At 37.7% G+C, this 21,540-nt stretch overlaps 1 protein-coding gene and 1 long non-coding RNA gene across 2 annotated transcripts in view; both read right to left on the reverse strand.

The window, feature by feature from the left end:
- Positions 1-21,540, reverse strand: part of LOC134789409 (uncharacterized) — a 400,206-nt gene that overhangs the window by 166,032 nt on the left and 212,634 nt on the right. The window lies entirely within an intron of this gene.
- The window catches only part of LOC134806847 (insulin-like growth factor-binding protein complex acid labile subunit), a 285,723-nt gene continuing 282,509 nt past the window's right edge, over positions 18,327-21,540 (reverse strand). The window contains exon 4 of the mRNA XM_063780248.1: positions 18,327-19,571. Within this exon, the coding sequence (XP_063636318.1) occupies positions 18,507-19,571 (1,065 nt within the window). The 3' untranslated portion in view covers positions 18,327-18,506. The remainder of the gene's footprint in view (positions 19,572-21,540) is intronic.

The following is a 21,540-nucleotide window of genomic DNA, read 5'->3' on the forward strand; positions in this document are numbered from 1 at the left end:
CTGATCGCTTCAGTCATTTGCCAAAATTGCCTGAAATCTCTGTGTACCTTAACTAGAATAGGAATATGTAGTTCTGTCAAGACTCATATCAACTCATATTAAAACACAATCATACAACTTTTAGGTCAAAATTAGTTATGGCAAAATGCCTTGGTTTAGGTAAACAAATTTTAACTTTTCTGACAGTAAATTGGTGTGTGTAGCATGTATAGTTTCTGATAGTATACTTAGTTGTTAAAACTAGATTAACTACTGCTCAAAAATTTATCCCAATCGCGTAACAAAATCGATGACATTGGGTAGATGACATGCTAAGGAAAAATCTAATCTCAGTCAACGAGCGCTTTTGACAACTTTCCTTTAGTTTTGATATTTAATTAGACTAATAATAAAATTGCATACCGTTTTAACGATGACTCACGCTAGACCGGGCCGGGGCCGGGCCGGAGCATCCGGCGCTTCGTTTTCTATGGAAAGCACCACGTGATCACCTATCAGCCATCATAGAAAATGACATGTCGGACGCTGTTAAGCAGGCGTCCGGTTTTTTTATCCCAATCCATAATGCCTAGTTAATTTTAGATTCCATCAACTGCTAATAGTCCTTACACCCCGGCGGGTGCTGCCTCTGTGTGCGTCCCATGACATGACGCGGGCAAAGGCAGCATCCGCTCGTGTACTCGGTGTCAAAAGAGCGTCTACGTGTTGGTCTCGGCTCCAGAACACCATTATTCCGTGATGGGAAAGACATAGTATTTATAGTATTTTACACATAGCTTGGGTACTACTTTGCAAGCACTTAATCCTATTGCAGAGTTTCCTCGCCACTCTGGATATCAATTCCGTCAACAGGCTAACCGATAACAAGAGACATTGACATGGATTATGCATGTACGATACGAGAAGCCAACAAGTCTCGCGAGCGGCTTGTTCCAGTGACTAGGTCGCCTGTGTTACGACCCGTAGTACAACTTCAAATTGGAATACGCTACTGGGTCAAATACTCCAACTGGAAGTAGTTCTCGTAGTAGTTTTCAATGGAATATCAGATAAATGCAGCAATGCAGCAGTGACGTCATACGTTTTTCTAACTGTGGCACAAGTAGGTTGTCAAAATTCAAACATTGCTGTCTAAGAAGATTACGTACGTAGGTATTTGCTCCCTTACACATTGTCGGGACGTGAACATTCGCAGACAGGTACGAGCGGTATAATTTCATTCAAAAAGCGTTGTTTTAAAAATATCACATTTATCAAAAGTAAGTACATGTATAGCTATCATTCGACTTTATTACATTAAAAATCAAGTAAATTGAACTTATGCTAACACAAAACAGAACGTATAACTCCCCCGTTGCTGTGACGTAATATGTGGATGACTCCTTGATTTTTATGTTTGTTATATAAGGACAGAATTTAACAAATGTTTGCTAAGTTTTATGAATAGGTACGGGGATAATTACATAATTAAAATACTTACGATACATGTATCTAATATTAAGAAAATAACAAACATTAAATCCACAAACGGACAGATTATTGTAGTATAAATATTAATATAAGTGTAAATAAAAGTGTTATGTGAAAAGAAAATTGTAATTTTCGTAGCTTTTATAATTAAATTCATTAATAACTCACAAATGTATCATCATTCGTAGCAGGCTTTGTAAAAAATCGTTGCTTTATACTCAGTTTAAGAACCAACTGTAATAAGTGCCAAACGCCTCAATCAAATGGAATCAAGCCTCATGTTGATGACCTGTATAATGTTTAAATTTCATCAAATTTATCTACAGTACTATGAGTCTATATTGGCTTTGCCATGTCGATGTCACATTCAGCATAATATATTTTTTCTAACTACCTACACCGTATGTAGTTTTTTTGGTACCTAATTAGTAAGGTACTTAGTTAAATGTGACCTCATTTGTCTTTGATCTCATCCTCTCCCTCACCCTCAAGTATTCGTTGGGGGTGTACGAACTATGTACTCATATTTTATGCGTGCAATTTTTTTAAGATGTAATTAGATAATAATATTTATTATTTGTATGTCTACCTACGAGTAAATAAGTTTTTGGCAATAATTTCATTTTTGGTACAAGCTTTTAATTTATCGCTCTCTGTACTTTTCTTTGCACAGGCAAATGATACTCTCTGAGACAATTCTAACAACCCCAAACATAATTCGTTTGCGTTATTTTATCACAGAGTTCACATAGCCACCTTCTGTCTCCATCATCAGATCAGTTCCATGACATCATATTGCTACAACATGAAGCCTAACCTAACCTCTACGTGATGGAATATTAATTCATATACCAGAGCAACATGGAACAAAATCAACCGGAAGCGTAGCTAATCTAATAACAAACTGCCACCGAATGAACGAAACAAAATGATAGTTGTTTTTATCTCGTGTTAATTATACCGTCATCCAGCCAGGCACATCGATGTCCCGATGTTTAATTTAGCGTTTACATCTGAACATGCATAGTCTAATAAAACATGGTCTTCCATTCCCAGAGTGACACGGGCCTACGTCACAACAACATGGCCGCTATATATAGCGCTATCGCATATTATCATATAGCGCTGTCGCATGATGACGTAGGCCCGTGTCAGTTAGGTGACCTAGAAGAGACGGGAATGGAGTACCAGGCGGAGTATATTATTATACCATGTGAACATGATCGTTCATTTCAAGTCATCTGCCAGCATCTTTGGCACGATGCATCGAAAAATTTAGTATTTATCTTATAAGTAGTATATGACTGTGTGTTTTTTTACTTAAATTCGTTTTTAATTAATTTTATACATGTAATATTTCCTAAAAAAATTTACTACATTTTTGATAAATGTAAAATGAAAACCACTAGGTACATCAGTTGCCCTAATACTAAACTTATTCCTAAATTAAAACAATTATTCCTCAATTTATATCCAATCGTTTTAATAGTTTTTTTATGTTTAATCTAAACATGTTTAAACTTGTATTATATTTCAAACTTAAGAAGTGTAAAGACAAACCAGCTTAATTAATAATTTAACCGCGAAAAACAAGCAAGGCAATAACCGTCGAAAAGTTAAGTGGAAAAACTCAAACTCCGTTCTCCTATAAGTGAGAAACTATGCATTTTGCGAGGCAGTTAACTTAGTAACTTAAATTTTACAAAGATGTCTGAAGTAGTTTACGCTGCTGGTGCTGAGGTCTTATTCTCTAACGTGAAGTTTGACGCCTCAAAACTAATATAGGTACTTACACCTATCAAATATGTGTTGGGTGCATGTACCCACTAGCTCGCACTATTGTACTTAGTTTATTTTAACAAAAAACGTGTCTCAATCTTGACGTGATTGATCATAAGGTTGCCTCACGTTAAGAGCCAACGGGAGTGGTCATTTCTCCATACAAACGTACTCCTCGTTTTCCTCCGTGGTTTTTGAAGCTAGAGCAATGATTTTTTCAACACAGATTAATATTGTCAATATCTGTGTCGGACCGTTTTGCTTTTTTTGATATTTTTGTTTTTTAAGGCGCTAGGGCCCTTCAAAAATGGCCATAATGGCCTAATTGACTATGCCGCAATGAGAGGCGTGGCATTCAAAACTGATATCAATTAGCCAAAAAAGCAAAACGGTCCGATACAGATAATTTCATAATCATTTAGATTTCCAAATTTGGTTACGATTGGTTAATTTTTGGAGGAGGAAACAGAGGAGTAAGAAACCTCGATTTTTGAGATTTTTACGCAGGATTTTTCGCCTTGTCCTTATCGCACTACTTTTAGGTGCCGCTTCCGTTAGCGAGACGGGTATATTTACCTAAAATATTTAAAACTCAGCTCCTGTTTCGTCTTAAACCGGGCCGGGGCCGGGACGGAGGTTCCGGCTCTTTGTTTTCTATGGAAAGCACCACGTGATCACCGATCAGCTGTCATAGAAAACGACAGGTCGGACGCCTCGGCCCGGGCACGGCCCGGTCAAGCGTGAGTCATCCTTTATTCTATATAATTGATACCTACATATTTGCTGTCAGCTCACAAAGCCGAATCTTACCTAATACCTAAGATACTACCTACGTATCTCATCAAGTAAATTACAAATGGTTTGAGCCGTTTAGTAGTACGTATGAATGAATAATAGGACGGACGTATAAATATACATACATAATTATACAACCCTACTCCTTGACTTTTAAATTAAATAGGTACCTATGTCAATAGATTTTTCATGGTATCTCTTATTTCTAAATTTTAAAGACTTTAAATATTCACCCACCAATTTGCAAGAGGAATGGATAAAAACATGGAGTGAGCGCTATCATATTTCTTTTTATTTACTCGCTTTTACGATTCGTAACCGTCAGCTGCAGGTGGACCCGCGGGTCATTAGCTAGGAGGCGGCCCCCGCCACGTAGCCAACCTACTTAATTAATCGTAATAATAACCAATCCTACAATCAGAGGGCTTGATTGTATATTTGAGGCCGATTCGAACTTAAATACAAATGGATGTATTTTTTTGTTAAACCGTGCCGTAGCTAACAAGCATACGGCCTACCTGTAAATTAGCGGTTACCGTAGTGATTCGGTCAAATTGTGTTTTTTTCAAATACTAATTATAGCCAGCCTTTTATGAATGTAGTATGATACCTTTGGGTATGGTGCTTTACGCACGCTAGCGTCCCCTTCTCCCCCTACCGCAACCCCCCCTTTTTGCATGTAATATGTCCCGGTTCACAGTTTTTTCATTTTTTGAGGAAAGTATACAATATAGGAAAAAAGTGTCAATGAAAGAAATAATCCCTATTAAATTCTTAACAAAAAAGGTTATATTCATTTTTTTGATATGACGCACCATATTCATGTTATGGCTAGATGAACTTCGACAAAATTTAACCATTGAAAAACTTGTTGAAGTTCAATATAACATAGTACGTAATAGTACTGAAAGAAATCCTACACGGAGAATAACCTTGCAAGCTTATTCTCCGTATAAATTTCTTTCAGTACTATCACGTACTATGTTATATTGAATTTCAACAAGTTAATACATGAATATGGTGAGTCTTACCAAAAAGTTGCATATAAACTTTTTTGTTTAGAATTTATTAAGGATTATTTCTTACCTTGACACTTTATTCCTAATTCTAATACTTTTCTCAAAAATTAATAAAAACCGTCAACCGGGACATATTTCATGCAAAAAGGGGGGGTTGCGGCAGGGGGAGGGAAGGGGACGCTAGCGTGGGTAAAGCATCATACCCAAACGTATCATACTATATTCATAAAAGGCTGGCTATAATTTGTTTGTCTTCCCCATACATTAGAACACAACTTAACCGAATCATAGCCTAAGAACGCGTGCAACTCCTCAATAAACTCAGTATGCATGTTTCTGACACTAATAAGTTGTATTAAGCACATTTTTATTGATAAACCATTTTGAATTTGGAATTTATGGTGTGAATCAATTTTGTAATAACAGCTGCGTGGTGGAGCATCAACTCTTACTTAGGTACCAGCTACGACGAGTTGAGCTATTTATTTATTTATTTAATCTTTATTGCACATAAGGAAATACACTGTACAAAAGGCGAACTTAATGCCATAAGGCATTCTCTACCAGTCAATCTTTAGCTATGGTAGAAAGCAACTGCAGTATGATAAAAAACAAAATTATTGTACGGTTAGGTATCGCACAACAATGTGTTAGAAAACAAAAGATCGCAAGACAAAAGTTCTTTCTTCCATTGAAGAGAATTACAATCGGTTTTCAAGAACAAACGACTCGATGCGGCGGCGGCGGACTCGTTCTGCGCCCAGGGGAAAAATCAAATATCTCACGTCAAAAAGCTCAAAAGATAAACAAAATGTGTTCAATTTTATTTCCGTACATACTTTTCCACTTGAGCACTTGTACGGTGCTTGATTTATCATCGTCAGTAAAATTTTAACCAAATGCCAAATAGATGAAGATATAGAATGTCTATATATATATTCATTGATGGTGGAGTTTTATGGTGGTAAAATTTTACCTAATACGTACTTACTCGTACATATGTAATGCCTTATAATTATTACGGTTGAAACATCTCCATGCACTTTTGAACGCCAGTGAACTTGCACGTGCACTTTTGAACCTTAGGTAGGTACACCGTGCAGTACCTTCATTCACTCCTAGAGACTAATGGCGAAAACCAGAACTCATTGTGTCACAAATTTTGTTTGTTGTAATCAAGGCGTAATTTTTACAGTAGTTGATGGCTTATGACTAAAATAAGGGAAAACACTAGTTTTTAGTTCGTTTCAGCGAACTGTCTTATAATAACGAAGAGTCTCGACCAAACACTTTGAGGGACTCTCGCTAGGTGGTTGGCTCAAGGGTCAGCTGCAGCCGGCGGTAGTCTAGGACACGGCGCGGATAGTCCGACTCTCTCTGCGGCCCTGACCACCGGCAGCTTGGGCCCTGCCCTGCTGCTGGTAGCATCATAGGTCAGGTTTTATACACTGTGTATATTTTTTATGCATTTTTATGTTTTACTTTTATTATATTCATGATATAAAAAACCTTAACCTCTAGAAGAAAGATTCCTTAAGAAAGTTGAATAATTGAATTTGAATTTGCTTTTTATGTCAATGTGTCATGTCATGAGCTATTATGTAACATGTCATAAGTCATAACCTAGCCAGGTTAACGTTATCCCTGCGGTCGCTCGCTGGAATCTAATTACAGTGTAGGTTCCTATTATGTTACGTAATGTTGCCATCACTGGTAGGTAGAGTTAGACCAAGAAAAGTCTGCAGCGATTCCGATAGCACACGCAGTGCAAGTCATAATTTCATAGAGGTTTGACGTTTAAAATAACAATTGCACTGCGTGTGCCATCAAAATCGCCGTAGACTTTTCTTGGTCTATAGTTCGTTTTTTTTTAGCATTAGAAAGAACTTGAAAGAAGGTAAGCGATCTTGACATGTCTTTTAATTGAAAAACGCTTTTTTTTAATCAATAACTATTACTTATGAAAGCAGAAGAATATAAAATGATCGTTTTAGATTCATAATTGTTACATATTTGCCGTAACTTATTTTTAAAATGTGTTTTTACATTAAAAGAAACATCAAGATTGTTTACCTTATTTCTAATGCTAAAAAAACGAACTATAAGTCTAGGTTCACAAAACACATACCCAAATTAAGCGACACTCAAATTATGAAACAACAGACCAGTAGGGAATGCAACCGGAAAATTTTAGTATGATAAATAGCGGTAAAAAACTGTTTTTATACCGATGTTTATACCGGTTACCTTTTCGCTGCCCTGCCTGCAAATCGGGTGATGGGGGAAGCCTAAACGATCACAGCGCTCGCTATGGCTAACAATGAAACCATTGGGGCTGAGGGCCTACCGCGAAAACCGAAAATCGAAATTTAGATATCTGCCTCTCTATCCCTCTTGCATATTCGAGCGATAGAGAGGCAGATACAAAAATGTCGATTTTCGTTTTTCGCGGCAGAGCCTCTTGCATGAGCTGTCGGATGTCATAGGTTTTAACAAGGTTTATCATGTTATTTATTTAAAATAACCGTACAGCTATCACAACAGTTGCCCAATGCGATAGTGTAGAGTCTATGCGGAAAGAGAAGAGTCGTGAAATGTATGCGATCCAATACATTCTACGACTCTTGTCTTTCCATAGAAACTTTAGCAAATAGTATCTGTACATAAATAGGGTAATTCGTCAATAACTGGCCACTGTTTAATAACTGGCCACTGTTTAATAACTGGCCACCTTGTACTACAAACAAATTATATCCACCTATAAACAGAGTTCATTTTAGTATAAGGTTGCTAGTTATTGCATGGTGGCCAGTTAGTGAAACCTTATACTAAAATGAATTGTGTTTATAGGTATAATAGAATACATTTTTAGTATAATGTGGCCAGTTATTGACGATTTACCCAACCTCTAAAATTATTAAATATATTATTAATTAGGGTTTATGCCATTTTGGCTACGGAACCCTTAAAATGGCGATTCTTCGTATTCATTTGTTACCGCGAGCTCTGTTAAGAGTTTACTGTGCATTGTGATAGAGCGGTAACCAGTGAGTTTCGTAAATTTACATACACGCGTAAAGGTTGTCCTTTAACTATCATGTCATTTAATACGATTGTTGGTACATATGTCGTTACATTCTGAGTACCTAGCACTTTTAATGATCATGTTCTGTAATACGATTATTGGTACATATATCGTTAAATTATAAGTAGGTAGGTAGGTAACACAAAATCCGCCACGCTCGTGCCAGGAAGTGCGGTCACGTGAAGCTCAGTTCACACATGTCGGGGCGCGACGCGCCTCATTAACGCTGTATCGATCTCTCGAACATTTAATTAACAAGATGCTTAATTCCGAACTCTCGCCGTGCCGTAGCTCCGATTATTTTGCAGACCAAGGTCGTGCCCTGATAATACGGACTTAGAATTTGTACATTTCCCAATTGTCCACGTAGTTCCGCTTTGTTCATATTATTGCCTAAAGGTGAGGCTACACACGTAACATAAGCTGGTACGTTACGTAAAACAAACAGCTTGCTCAATATCACACATAACATAAATGTAATATCTTCTTAATTAAATGTTTTGTATGCGGGAGTAAACAAAGTTCGATCGATGTAGCGTTAATGAAGCAAGGCGCTTCCTGTGTGAACCAAGCTTACTGTGATTACGAAGAACCGCCTCCTGTGTAGACAAGCTTGAGGCAGTTTAACATCACATGAGCTGCAATTGTAGGGGATCCTCTTTTGTCTCCCATATTCAAGCAGGGACCGTACAACCGGTTTTAATAAATACCTGTATTTTTACGTGTCAAACGAATAGTGGTTAAAATGTAATACCTTTATTCGAATTAGAGGTATTATTGTCATTCCGCTTTTGTCTTTATCCCTATGTGCACACTATTTAATTTACTTAATGAAATACCGGTATTCAATACCCCTATTGGGTTGTCTTTAGCATCCCATACAACCATTTCCAGTCGCCGTTACGACGCGGTGTTGACACATCTTGTGTCGACACCATCTGTTTCGGTCACAATTCCAGTCGCAGAGTCGTCGCCGTGTCGACACAGTTACCAGAAATGGGGAAGGGTCGACACATGACACAAAGTGACATAAAGTGTGGTCGCCGTGTGCACACATTGTTTCGGGTTTGCGACTACTTTATGCCAAAATCATTCGTTCATTCGTTCATTTTGTTCCTGTCAAATGGAAACTGTCAGATGGAAAAATACTTAAATAAAAATAAGTGACATTAATACGCCATCTCTTAAACGGATTACAAGACGTAATTATATATTGTTTGCATTTATATTACAATATGACTTAAATTATTATGGGGAATTAAACTGCTCGAGTGATTTGATAAACTAAGTGTAATATAATCAACGCGCCACCACATTGTTTTAGTTTAGCCGGAAATGAAATTGTTTACTTCTCAGTGCCTGTGTTCATAACTATATTATTTGAAGCATTTTTAGTACTTCGATGCGTATACTATACTTAAATAACAGAAATAACGCTTTACATACTACGAAACTTGTTAATTATGATGTATAAATATGGTTCAAGGCTGAGAAATATTGCAGTCACAAATGTTTCGACTTTGTGTCGACTCTGTGTTGACACATGACACGCGCTGTCAAAAGTAATAACAAAGTTACTGGTATGTTACTGGATTTGCAAAATGGCTCCTTGTGTTGATTTGTTTTCAGATATTCTCAAAGTGTAAAAATGCCGTGGTCAGAGATGGGCATTAATCGATTAACTGTTTATTCGACTAATTAATGGAATAAAAAAAGTTAATTCTCAAATTTTAATCGCGATTAGTTTAGTCGACCTAACATAGATTGAAATTGAATTAATCTGAATATTAATCGAATAAATTATCGATTAAATCTCGATTGAAAGTTGACAGGGGGCCATTTTTGTACGTAAAAATAATAGAAATGTCTTGCATGCAGATGGTAGCAAAACACTTTGTCATAAAAGTCGAGATGGGTGTCGATATATAGGTTTTAAAGAGTGCCGATTTCGAAAATAATGACCATTTTGGAATCCGAAATGGCGGCCATGCACTGTGTCATAAAAGTCGTCATGGATGTCGTTTTATACGTTTTAGGGGGCCCCAATTTTGAAAAAGATGACCATTTTGGAATCCAAAATGGCGGCCATGCACTATGCCATAAAAGTCGTCATGGGTGTCGTTTTATAGGTTTTAGGGGGCGCAGATTTCGAAAATGATAACCATTTTGGATTCCAAGATGGCGGCCATGCACTATGTCATAAAAGTCGTCATGGATGTCGTTTTATAGGTTTTAGGGGGCCCCGATTTAGAAAATGATGACCATTTTGAAATCCAAAATGGCGGCCATGCACTATGTCATAAAAGTCGTCATGGGTGTCGTTTTATAGGTTTTGGGGGGCGCAGATTTAGAAAATGATAACCATTTTGTATTCCAAAATGGCGGCCATGCACTATGTCATAAAAGTCGTCATGGGTGTCGTTTTATAGGTTTTAGGGGGCGCAGATTTCGAAAATGATGACCATTTTGGATTCCAAGATGGCGGCCATGCACTATGTCATAAAAGTCGTCATGTATGTCGTTTTATAGGTTTTAGGGGGCCCCGCTTTCGAAAATGATGACCATTTTGGAATCCAAAATGGCGGCCATGCACTGTCATAAAAGTCGTCATGGGTGTCGTTTTATAGGTTTTGGGGGGCGTAGATTTCGAAAATGATGACTATTTTGGATTCCACTTTTATGACAAAATACGTAGCCGCCATCTTGGATTATAAAATGATCATCGTTTTCGAATTCTGCACTCCCTAAAACCTATAAATCGACATCCGTGACGACGCAAGTTATCTTTATTTTCAGATCTAACAAATTGCTACAGAATACAAAGGACAAAAAAGAAGCGAGGAGGTAATGAAACATGCAAAAATACAGATGATTCCTCGACGCAATTGGGTGATTCTTAAATTGTGTCCAGATTTTTTTTGTCATAAAAGTTTATATTTTTCACATATTACTAAATCTATGGCAAAAGTTATAATATTGCAATGGATTCCATCGCATGTAGGTATAAGTGGCAATGAGACAGCTGATGCATTAGCAAAACAGGCATGCAGCGATGGCATTGAATTTCACTTGAAACATTATATGGGGGCAATAATGACTGTTTACATTTAGTCAAATTAAAGTGTCGCGAATTGTGGAAGGAATATTTCGACGAGAGATCTAGTGACAAAGGTATTTGGTATAAGACAATACAGCCACAACCCTTTAATTCTCCTTGGATTGATAATAGTGTGTTGTGTAGGCAGGATCTAGTTTTATTATTGAGATTGCGCTCTGGACACATTCCATTGAATAAGTTCGCCTACCTCATGCGTAAAGTGAATTCGGAATTATGCACCTTATGTAATCGCGTCGAGGATGTGTATCATATTTTAATGGAGTGTGTCCGAAATGAGCGACTTAGAAGACAGATATTTCATGACAATGACAGTTCCATTGGGTTATGTAATACCTACCTTTCGAACCCCATGTCTGAGGTTGTTGAAAAGGTACTAAATATTGTTAAGTGCGGTCTGAGGGACAGAAATGTGTGATGTAATTAAACTAGATGTAGCTATTTACTTTCTTTTAACTTTGTTAATTAAGTCTGTTTTTTATGGGGTGACATATTCGTTCAATCGAAAAAGCCCCTTAACAAAGGAAAAAAAAAAAAGTTCCGTGACATCGTCGACCTTGTAATTTTTTAAGTAAATGTTTTTGTTTATCTATGAGGATCTCACTAGAATAGTATAATCAAGGTATGTTTATATTTGATGAATGAAATAGTAACGCAAAAAAAAAATATATTTGTGTCTTATATTCCTGCCGAAGACTTTTATTTTACCTTTTCCTTCTACACAAGTTTGGCCAAGTAATAAGAATTTAGGGCACTCAATTTTATTTTCACTTCTACAACAGTAAAGCTACGAGGCCATGTTTTGGTATCGTTTTCGTATAAATTCGCAGTACCAAATTTAGTTAAGGTATCACATTGACACCATTCCGAAGTAAAAACATATAAACTTATTAAAATACTTTCTTTTAAACTCCTCTTCACGCTTAAACTGCTGAACAGTTTTAATTTAAATTTGGTACACATATATTTTGAGTCCCGAGACAGGATATAATAAGTTATCTCAAAAATCACCCTTTAAAGGTGTGAAATGAGGTGTAGGGGGGAATTCAGAATTGACTTCTTGAAGTTAATACTGTTTAAGTTTAGGTTTGAAGTCATGTTTTTTCATCATTTTTAACTAAATCAAAGATGTAGACCATCCCAAATTTCATATAAATCGGTTCAGCGGTTATTGATTTCCCGTACAAATTTCTACGCCACTTTTCACACCTTCAAAAGATGATTTTGGTTATAAGATCTATCCTATGTCCTGTTCCGGGACGCAAACTATTTCTATACCAAATTTCAACGAAATCGGTTCAGCGGTTAAGCGTCAAGAAGAGTTTCAAAAAAACCGGCCAAGTGCGAGTCGGACTCGCGTTAAGGGTTCCGTACATTAAGTCCGACTCGCGTTTGACTGCACATTTCTAATAGGTTTTCCTGTCATCTATAGGTAAAGAACTATTTTGTGTATTCAGACGGACATACATACAGACGCACGAGTGATCCTATAAGGGTTCCGTTTTTTCCTTTTGAGGTACGGAACCCTAAAAAGATTTATTTTTATTTTGTGGAATGGTGTCAATGTGATATCTTAAATGGATTCAGCACCCCAGATTTATACGAAAACGATACCAAACACGGCCTAGCACCTTCACTGATATAGATATATCAAGATAAAATTGAGAGCCCTAAATAAACTTTCAAGAGCGGATATCTCAAAAACTATTCAACATATCGAAAAAATTGACGGAATAAACTTGTAACAAATTAAATTACCTTTCATTTTGTATAAGTGGCCATGTCGCTGAGATGCATAGTTTCCGAGATATAATCGAAAAACGGGAAAATGGGACCTTCAAAGCCCCCTCTCTCCCCCCCGCTCAAGGGCCGGGGACTTTTGATATGTTCACCTCCTAACTTGTCAAACCAAGTTACGGAGTCAAAAATTGTGTTCCGAGCATTTCCCTCTACAACTTTTGGAGCATTCGTTGCCTGACCTAAGTAGCTTATTGAATTTCTTTAAAAACTTTTCTGTAAAAGGTTGACGGGTGTTGGGTGTTTATATGGTTTCGGTCGATTATTATCATTTGCATTGCCCATGATGACTTACTAGAATTACGAGCACACGAGACACTAATAGTAGTTTGACAAACCTTGGTTTTCAAGAGGTATTTTATATTGACATTTGCTGTCACAAATTTGCTGTCAGATTTAGTCGCAAACCGCACGCAAAGTGCACACAAATGTGTCGACACCTTGTTACGGAAAAGTGTAGACACGGCGACGACACTTTGTTTCGAAACAATTCTAGACACATTGTGTGGACTCTGTTACGACACATCTGACATTTAGTTACCACTTTGTGATTCTGCGACTGGAATGGTTATATGGGATGTCATCCAATACTTAATTCGTTAACGCTAATATTTGCTTGTAATTTCATACCCAATTTTAAAACCTTATTAACCTTAAATACGGTAGGGCTTCTGTCAAATTCAAATAGAATCAATCAAAATACATAAATATAATTATGTACGTTAGTACATTTCAACTTTATTTCTAGTAGTTAGAGTTCATAGTATTTTGTCATTATTCTTTATGTTTATCTAGAATATTAAAGACCATTCGCTACTTAGATTCTACTGTGATGACCATTTTGGAATTCAAGATGTCTGCCGTGCACAAATTGCACATTGTCATAAAAGTCGTCACGGATGTCAATTTATAGGTTTTAGGGAGTGCAGAATTCGAAAATGATGACCATTTTGGAATCCCAGATGGCGGCCACGCACTTTGTCATAAAAGTCGATATGGATGTCGATTTATAGGTTTTAGGGAGCGCCGTTATGGAAAATTATGACCATTTTGGAATCCAAAATGTCTGCCGTGCACTTTGTCATAAAAGTCGTCACAGATGTCGATTTATAGGTTTTATCCCTTGTGCAGAATTCGAAAATGATGACCATTTTGGAATCCCAGAAGGCGGCCACGCACTTTGTCATAAAAGTCGATATGGATGTCAATTTATAGGTTTTAGGGAGTGCAGAATTCGAAAATTATGACGACTTTTATGACAAAGTGCACGGCAGACATCTTGGATTCCAAAATGGTCATCATTTTCGAAATCGGCACTCCCTAAAACCTATAAATCGACATCCATGACGACTTTTATGACAAAGTGCAGGGCAGATATCTTGGATTCCAAAATGGTCATCATTTTCGAAATCGGCACTTCCTTCTTTTTCGTACAAAAACCCCCTGTCAACTTTCAATCGAGATTTAATCGAAAATTTATTCGACACCAGTTGCGAATTATCTTTTCGTACGTGTAATGTGCAATGTTTTCCAGTAGGTACATATAGCATATGGTATGGTATATGGTAGGTTAAATTTTCGACAAACGTACGTATTATGTACATTGTACGTGCGTTTGTCGAAAATTTAAAGGGCCATATGTACTGTAAAAATTGTACAATCCATTCGGTCGTGTTTTAATTTATCGCCACTCGTTCCGAATTTCCTACTTTTTGGCACTTGTATCGTAAATAACAAAATAACTGTGTGTGCTATCAAAATCGTTGCAGACTTGTCTTGGTCTAACTCTATTAACGTCCTGTATAAAAAAACGCACCGGCCTTCATAGTAAAATTACAACCGAATAAATAACCTCTTTGTCGCTTTATATCAAATTACCTAATCTTTCAAAGTGCAAAATATTCTTACATTTAAACGATACGGCTAAACACCACACATTTTTGCAGAAATAGACACTCGAGTATGTTGACACTGACAGTGACAGGTATTACCGGTAATGGCTTTAGGAATAAAATATCAAATAGAGGTATTCGTTGTCAACTGGCTAAACCAATAATATTCTTGAATAGGTACCGGTATTGTTATACCTCTATTCGGAGCTTTAGCGAAATAAATACCAAAATTCAATTTTAACCGGTTATACCTCAATTAAAACCGGTAGGCAGAATACCGGTAACGGTCCCTGTATTCAAGTGCTCGGAGCTCGATACGGAACACACTTTCTCGTTTCCTTGGCTCGGGCTACGATTGGGGTGTGCTAACACTAAGTATAAAAAACTACGCCCACCAAAAAAGTCTCGCAGTCAAAAAGTTGTTGAGATCTAAGGTGCAAGTACCTTAACGCAGACCAAAGTGTGTACGTAGAATGAATTATCAAAATTCACACTGAAAGCATTAGGTAACCTGTTCATCAGTTAACCACCATTTTGTGATTGACTAGCCTCAGCGCTTGATAATTTGCGGATTGTTTGTGACCACTGTTGTTACACACAATCCAACAGTGTGTAGTTTGTCTCTGAATTTAAAAAAAGCTTGCGTGACATGCGTGAAAAAGTTTTTATTTACCACTATTTGGGGTTCAGTTTATCTTTTAGATTGTATAATATTAGTTTGTTTTGTTGTTTATAAACTTACTTTCGTGTAAAATGAGCGATCGAGATATTACCAAGACGCCACCTGATATCCGCGACAAAGCAACGATGCTGCACAGACGGTCGTAATAAGTATATAGAGCTTATTATATGAGTTTAGATACAACAGTGTCTGTAACAGTACATAATTAGGCATTTAAACACCCGTGTGATCCTGTTATGAAACTAATTTTGTTCGTGTCATAAACCCACACGGGTATTTTATTTTAATGCCTTTAACTGTAGTAAATTGTTACATAAACTACTAACTATAGCTAATATTATAAATAATTCTTCTGCGATTTTGGACAAATCTCAAGAACATGTTCCCGTATAAGGTTTATTTGGGTGTTTTCAGAAATCGGATAATTCCGGAAATAATTTAAAAATCACTTATACTGTTGTAATAAGAATCCCTTTTCGGAATTATCCGCCACTTTTATAGTGTTTTTTCCTTTCGGAATTTGTCTAAATATTGTTGGTTTTAGATGTGGCCGTACTGCATACGACGACATATAATTATTATTATATCTGCACATTTAATCATTTTTAATCTTACAAGAGCCTAAAACGAGTACGACTGACTCCTCCGACATGTGACGTCATACATATGTTACAATTCATACAAACTTCATACTGATAAGTACGTATTCTGAATGTAATTACGATATGAATTTGATAGGTTGTATCCATAACAAATACGAGTACAGATCAAATTGATAGCATCTTATTGCAATTAGAATACGCCTACATGAATCGACTTGAATTTTCGTAAAAGTTTCTCATTTGACTAGCCAGTCTGATCCCTTATTGTACTTTTAAATGGGTTTCGAATCACTCGAACAGCTCAATGGGTTTTTCAGGTTCTTCAATAATAAAATACCATCGTAATGGCTCCGATACGTTTATGGGTCATTAGAAAACCCATTTAATGTGTTTAAACCGTAACATTTTACATTCAATTTTTATTTGTGATTTTTTCATGCTAATTTTATTGTCAGTACCTACCAAGCATTGTATTAGGTAAAAGAAACTGTTAGGTATCGTTTCTTTCGATTTTATATCTTTACTGATTGAGTAGGTACCTTCCTACCTATTTAATCACACACTGGTTTCGGTAATAATCTATCTATAGTTTTAAGAAGCATCTTTGTTTTCCGGAACAGTTTCGTCCCAGATACATAAATATGCATCTGCGGCAGTAGAGTTGTTGTCGATGTGCGGGGAGATTTCCATATCACCATGCCCTAAATAATATCACAAAAACCTTCCAGGCCTAATCCGCACCGATGGCAAAACCATGACGATCTGACACTTATACCTTGGGAGAAGGATAAGTTAGTGTCTACTTTGAGACGCCACGTGTGTCAGCACTTTTGCCGCCATGAACATTGGCCGAACTATCCAGACGGCTGGAGCGGCGGCGGCTGAATTAGAGGCATTTCGAAAGCGCGACAAGTACTCGGTGTTGTCTAGTTATAGATAATATTTGTCCCGCTAGCAGTACAGACACAAATAACAGGTACTTTCTTTACTATTTACCTTCCTTTTTACTGGTTTTTGAGTGAAGCATTGATATACTAACAATTTGGCGAGAGTCCGCTACCTTTAGACTGTCGTACTTACAAACTTAAGCTACAAGCAGCAGCCCAGTGACAAAGTTTCAGAAACTAAAAGGGCAAGACGACTATGACACCTTTCTTACCAAATAGCTGGAAAAGAAACAAATAAAATAGAGAGTTGTGGAAATTCTTTGCCTATGCGATTGCGAGTTACGACCGTCAAAAATCTTATTCATTATTTACATACTAAAAGTGTAAAAATTATCTAAAATAAATGGAAATGTGAACACCCTACCACACAATGGTTCGCTGTAATCACATTTGCATGCCTCGAATACCAATAAACCGCAATGGACAAAAATTAACACCATTCCATGCGTCAACGTCAGAATAATTATTCGAGCTTCATTGTTGTCGTAGTGTATTTTTACTTTATCACGATAGATGTTACAGCCAGCATCAGAAGTTTCTTTTAGTTATAATTTGTAATTATATAGGTACCTATGCTAGTTTTAAATATGTATTATTGTTACCTACAAATAAAGAATATTTCATTTCACAACTTGGAACAAGAAAACATGACGTATTTATATTGCACTTGAGTGTAGAAACACATACATACCTGTAATTCCAGTAAAATAACAATGGCCGGTTCTGTCTGGACAACAACCCGCTGATGCTCGTTTTCGGCACAAGTGCAAATATATATTTAATTTCTTTCTTTCGAAAACCCGTATCGTAATGTATGACTTCGTCCTAAGTTCAATCTTATTGTAAACAATTTTGAGTCCACATCTCAAGACAACGCGTATTAGGATGAGAAGAGGATATTAAGCTGCCCTTAGTAAGTGGAAGTATATTTCCCGCTTGTGCGGTTGCGAGGACGGCGCATTACTCAGCCCTATCGGATGGCGACCGCTAATTGACTGGAAGTAAAGATAAAACGCTATTTTTATTCGGTCATAAGTCATAAATCTTCACTTACGTATGATTTATCGTTTTGAAAACTCTATCAATAAGTTTCAAGACAATCAGCTAAATTAATCACCAAACCGAGGGGAGAACATGCATATCAAAAAACAATCAGTGAGAATAAAATGAAACAAAATTTGAAAAGTCAAATTTTAATCATGGTCCAACGTATACTCAATGAACGGACCTTTTCAATGTAAAATATTTGACATCATTATACTTAGGTACTTTATATTACAATATGTACATAAAGGTAAGTACCTACTTGAACACGGAAGGCGGTTAGCTATTGGCGAGGAAAACGAAGGCAGTGATAAAGAGCGCGAGGTGTGGTGGAGCCAGGCAGTGCTCGGAGCGCGCCGAGCGCGCGCCCGTGCCCGCCGCTGCGCGCGCTCGCGCGCTCCCGCCCGCCTCGCCCCGGCACACCGCTCCCGCCGCGCTCGCCAAACTTCGCCCCCGCACCTTCAGCGGTGAAATACAGAAATTCTCCTCCGCGAAACCTTGCGTCAACGCTAATGGGTTGGCTAGGGGATCCCTACCACACTCGCACGGAAGGTGATTACCACGTATGACTAAGTTATCCACTTCCAACATGACGGATTCCGGAGTCTCCAACATATGATTCCCGGTCAGTCTGAAGTTATGTACGCTGTTATTTTGCACTAATGAAAGCTCCTCAATTCTATCAATTTTATTATTACACATTTCGAGCGTGTCGACTCGCTGCAGACCGTCGAAGGCTCCTACGCGAATAATACCAAGATCGGATTCCCGCAACGCCAGCTTCCCTACTCGAGTCAATCCTCGAAATGTGTCCGCTTGAAGCGCCGGCAAGTCCATGTAAGCCAGTTCCAAGACGCCGACGCTTTCGAGCCCCGCGAACGCTTGCGGCTCGATTGATCTAATGCCGGAAGGCAGTTCGATTTGTGCCACGTCGTTTAACCCCGAAAATGCATGAGCCAGTATTTTTCTAAGTGGATTGTGTCTAAGAGATATGAGCTTAATGAAGTTAGTACCGGCGAAAGCGTATCCCTCGACTTGTGCGATTCTGTTGTGCGTGAGGACGATGGAAGTGATGTTTTGTAGGGCGGCGAAAGCGAACGCGTCGACGGTGGCGAGGGGAGTGTGTTGGATGTAGAGCTCTTTCAGCCTAGGCAGACCGCGGAAGGCGAAGGGGCGGATGCGCGTGAGGTTGCAGGCGTCGAGCGCGAGGCGGCGGAGCTGGCGGAGGTGCGCGAAGGCGTCGGAGCGTAGCACGCGCAGGTCGGCGCGCGACAGCGACAGCTGCGTCACCGCGGGGCTCAGCGCCGACGGCACACCACGCAGGCTCGCACTGTTGCACACCACCTGCAACATGAACACGCATGCTACAATATATACTTTCAATAAATAACAAACACTAAGAATTCAGGCCCAAGAAAGTTCAGGTATTTTATTTAGTAACATACGGCTTATGCTAAATTGTAACACATATGTGCCTATGTTTAACAAATAAAAATATTGATTGATTGATATATTTGATATGTAGTTTGTCTGTGTGTATAGGCCGCCATTAAGTCATTTTGAATTATTTTAAAACATAATGGAATCTGCCCTACTTAAAATATCATCTTCTAGTAAGAAATTGCTTATATGCGGCGACTTTAATGTAAATATTATGGAAAATTCAACAATGTCTTGTAGATTATTGAATCTTTTTAAATCTTGTAATCTCAACCACATGTTTATGGAGCCCACTAGAGTGACTGCTACTAGTGCAACCTGTATAGATAATATTTTCACAGATATTTTTCCTATTGCTAAAAAAGTTATCAGCAATTTAGAATCAGACCACTTAGGTCAATTAATGGTATTTGAGGCATTAAGGAAAAATACCATGAGAAAACAAATAACTTGTGTACCAGTAACCTCGGACCGCGTGGAAAGAATGAAGCTAAGTTTAGTTCAGGCGCTACCCTTTTTGTCTTCCGATATTAGTCCTAAAAGTATGTATAATTCATTCTTTCACACTTTTATGGATCATTATAATGCGATATTCACCTCATAATCGGTCGTAGTTAGTGGTGCATCAGTTTTTAGTGAGTGGGCTACTGCGGACTTACATCAAAGAAGACGTGAACTGTATGCCTTATATGAGGAACGGCGGTTTAATCAGAGTGATGAATTTAAAGAACATGTGAAGGAGTATTCGAAGAAGTTTAAAGTAGATTGTCATATAGCGAAGCGAAATTATCTAAGTCAGAAAATAAAAAGTAGTTCCGACATTGTTAAAGCAACCTGGAAAGTTATAAATGTGGAAACTGGTCGCTCGAAACACACAATTAAAGAACTTAAACTAAACATTGATAACAAAATTATAGATTCCAATTTAGAAGTAGCTACAGAATTTGAAAAATTTTTCATCGAGGTACCAGTATCCACAACTAAGGATTTAAATTCATCACCCTCATCTGCTGTTACATTATTAAAACATAACGCTCCAGAGTGTTGTGGAGACCTTCATTTTGAACATGTTTGTACCTCAGATGTAATAAAGGCGTTTAAATAAATTAATGTCAAAAAAATTAATGACCTCTGGGGAGTCTCTGTCCATGCTGTCAAATCCTTAGTAGAAATTGTAGCGCCTGACTTGGTAGTTATATTTAACAACAGTGTTGATTGCGGCGAGTTTCCTGATCTAATGAAACATAGTAAAGTAATTCCTTTATTTAAATCTGGTAGCAGCTCTGACCCCACTAACTTTAGACCGATATCTGTGCTACCAACATTTAGCAAGATTTTTGAAAAATTAGTTCTTTCTCAATTAGTACGACATTTTAACGTTAATAATTTGATGCATAATAAGCAGTTTGGTTTTACACGGGGTCGCTCAACAACCGATGCTGGTGTTGAGCTAATTAAGCATATTTTCGATGCCTGGGAGGAGTCACGAGATGCTTTAGGTGTCTTCTGTGATTTATCTAAGGCCTTCGACTGTGTTTGTCATGAAACATTAATCAGGAAACTTCATTATTACGGAGTTAGAGGATCGGCACTAAATTTACTTAAGTCCTACTTAAATGGTAGAATACAAAGGGTCGATGTGAATGGACAGCGATCACCTGGGTCATTGGTCTCTATGGGTGTACCACAGGGGTCAATATTGGGGCCTTTCCTGTTCCTTATCTACTTAAATGACTTGCCATTCCTTGTTAAGACCCACCATGATATAGTATTGTTTGCAGACGACACCTCACTTATTTTCAAAGTCAAACGACAGCAACAAGCTTACAATGATGTAAACAATGCCATTTCAAAAGTAGTAAATTGGTTCAAT

This window comes from Cydia splendana, chromosome 3 (genome assembly GCF_910591565.1).
Source record: "Cydia splendana chromosome 3, ilCydSple1.2, whole genome shotgun sequence".
NCBI classification, from domain to species: Eukaryota; Metazoa; Arthropoda; class Insecta; order Lepidoptera; family Tortricidae; genus Cydia; species Cydia splendana.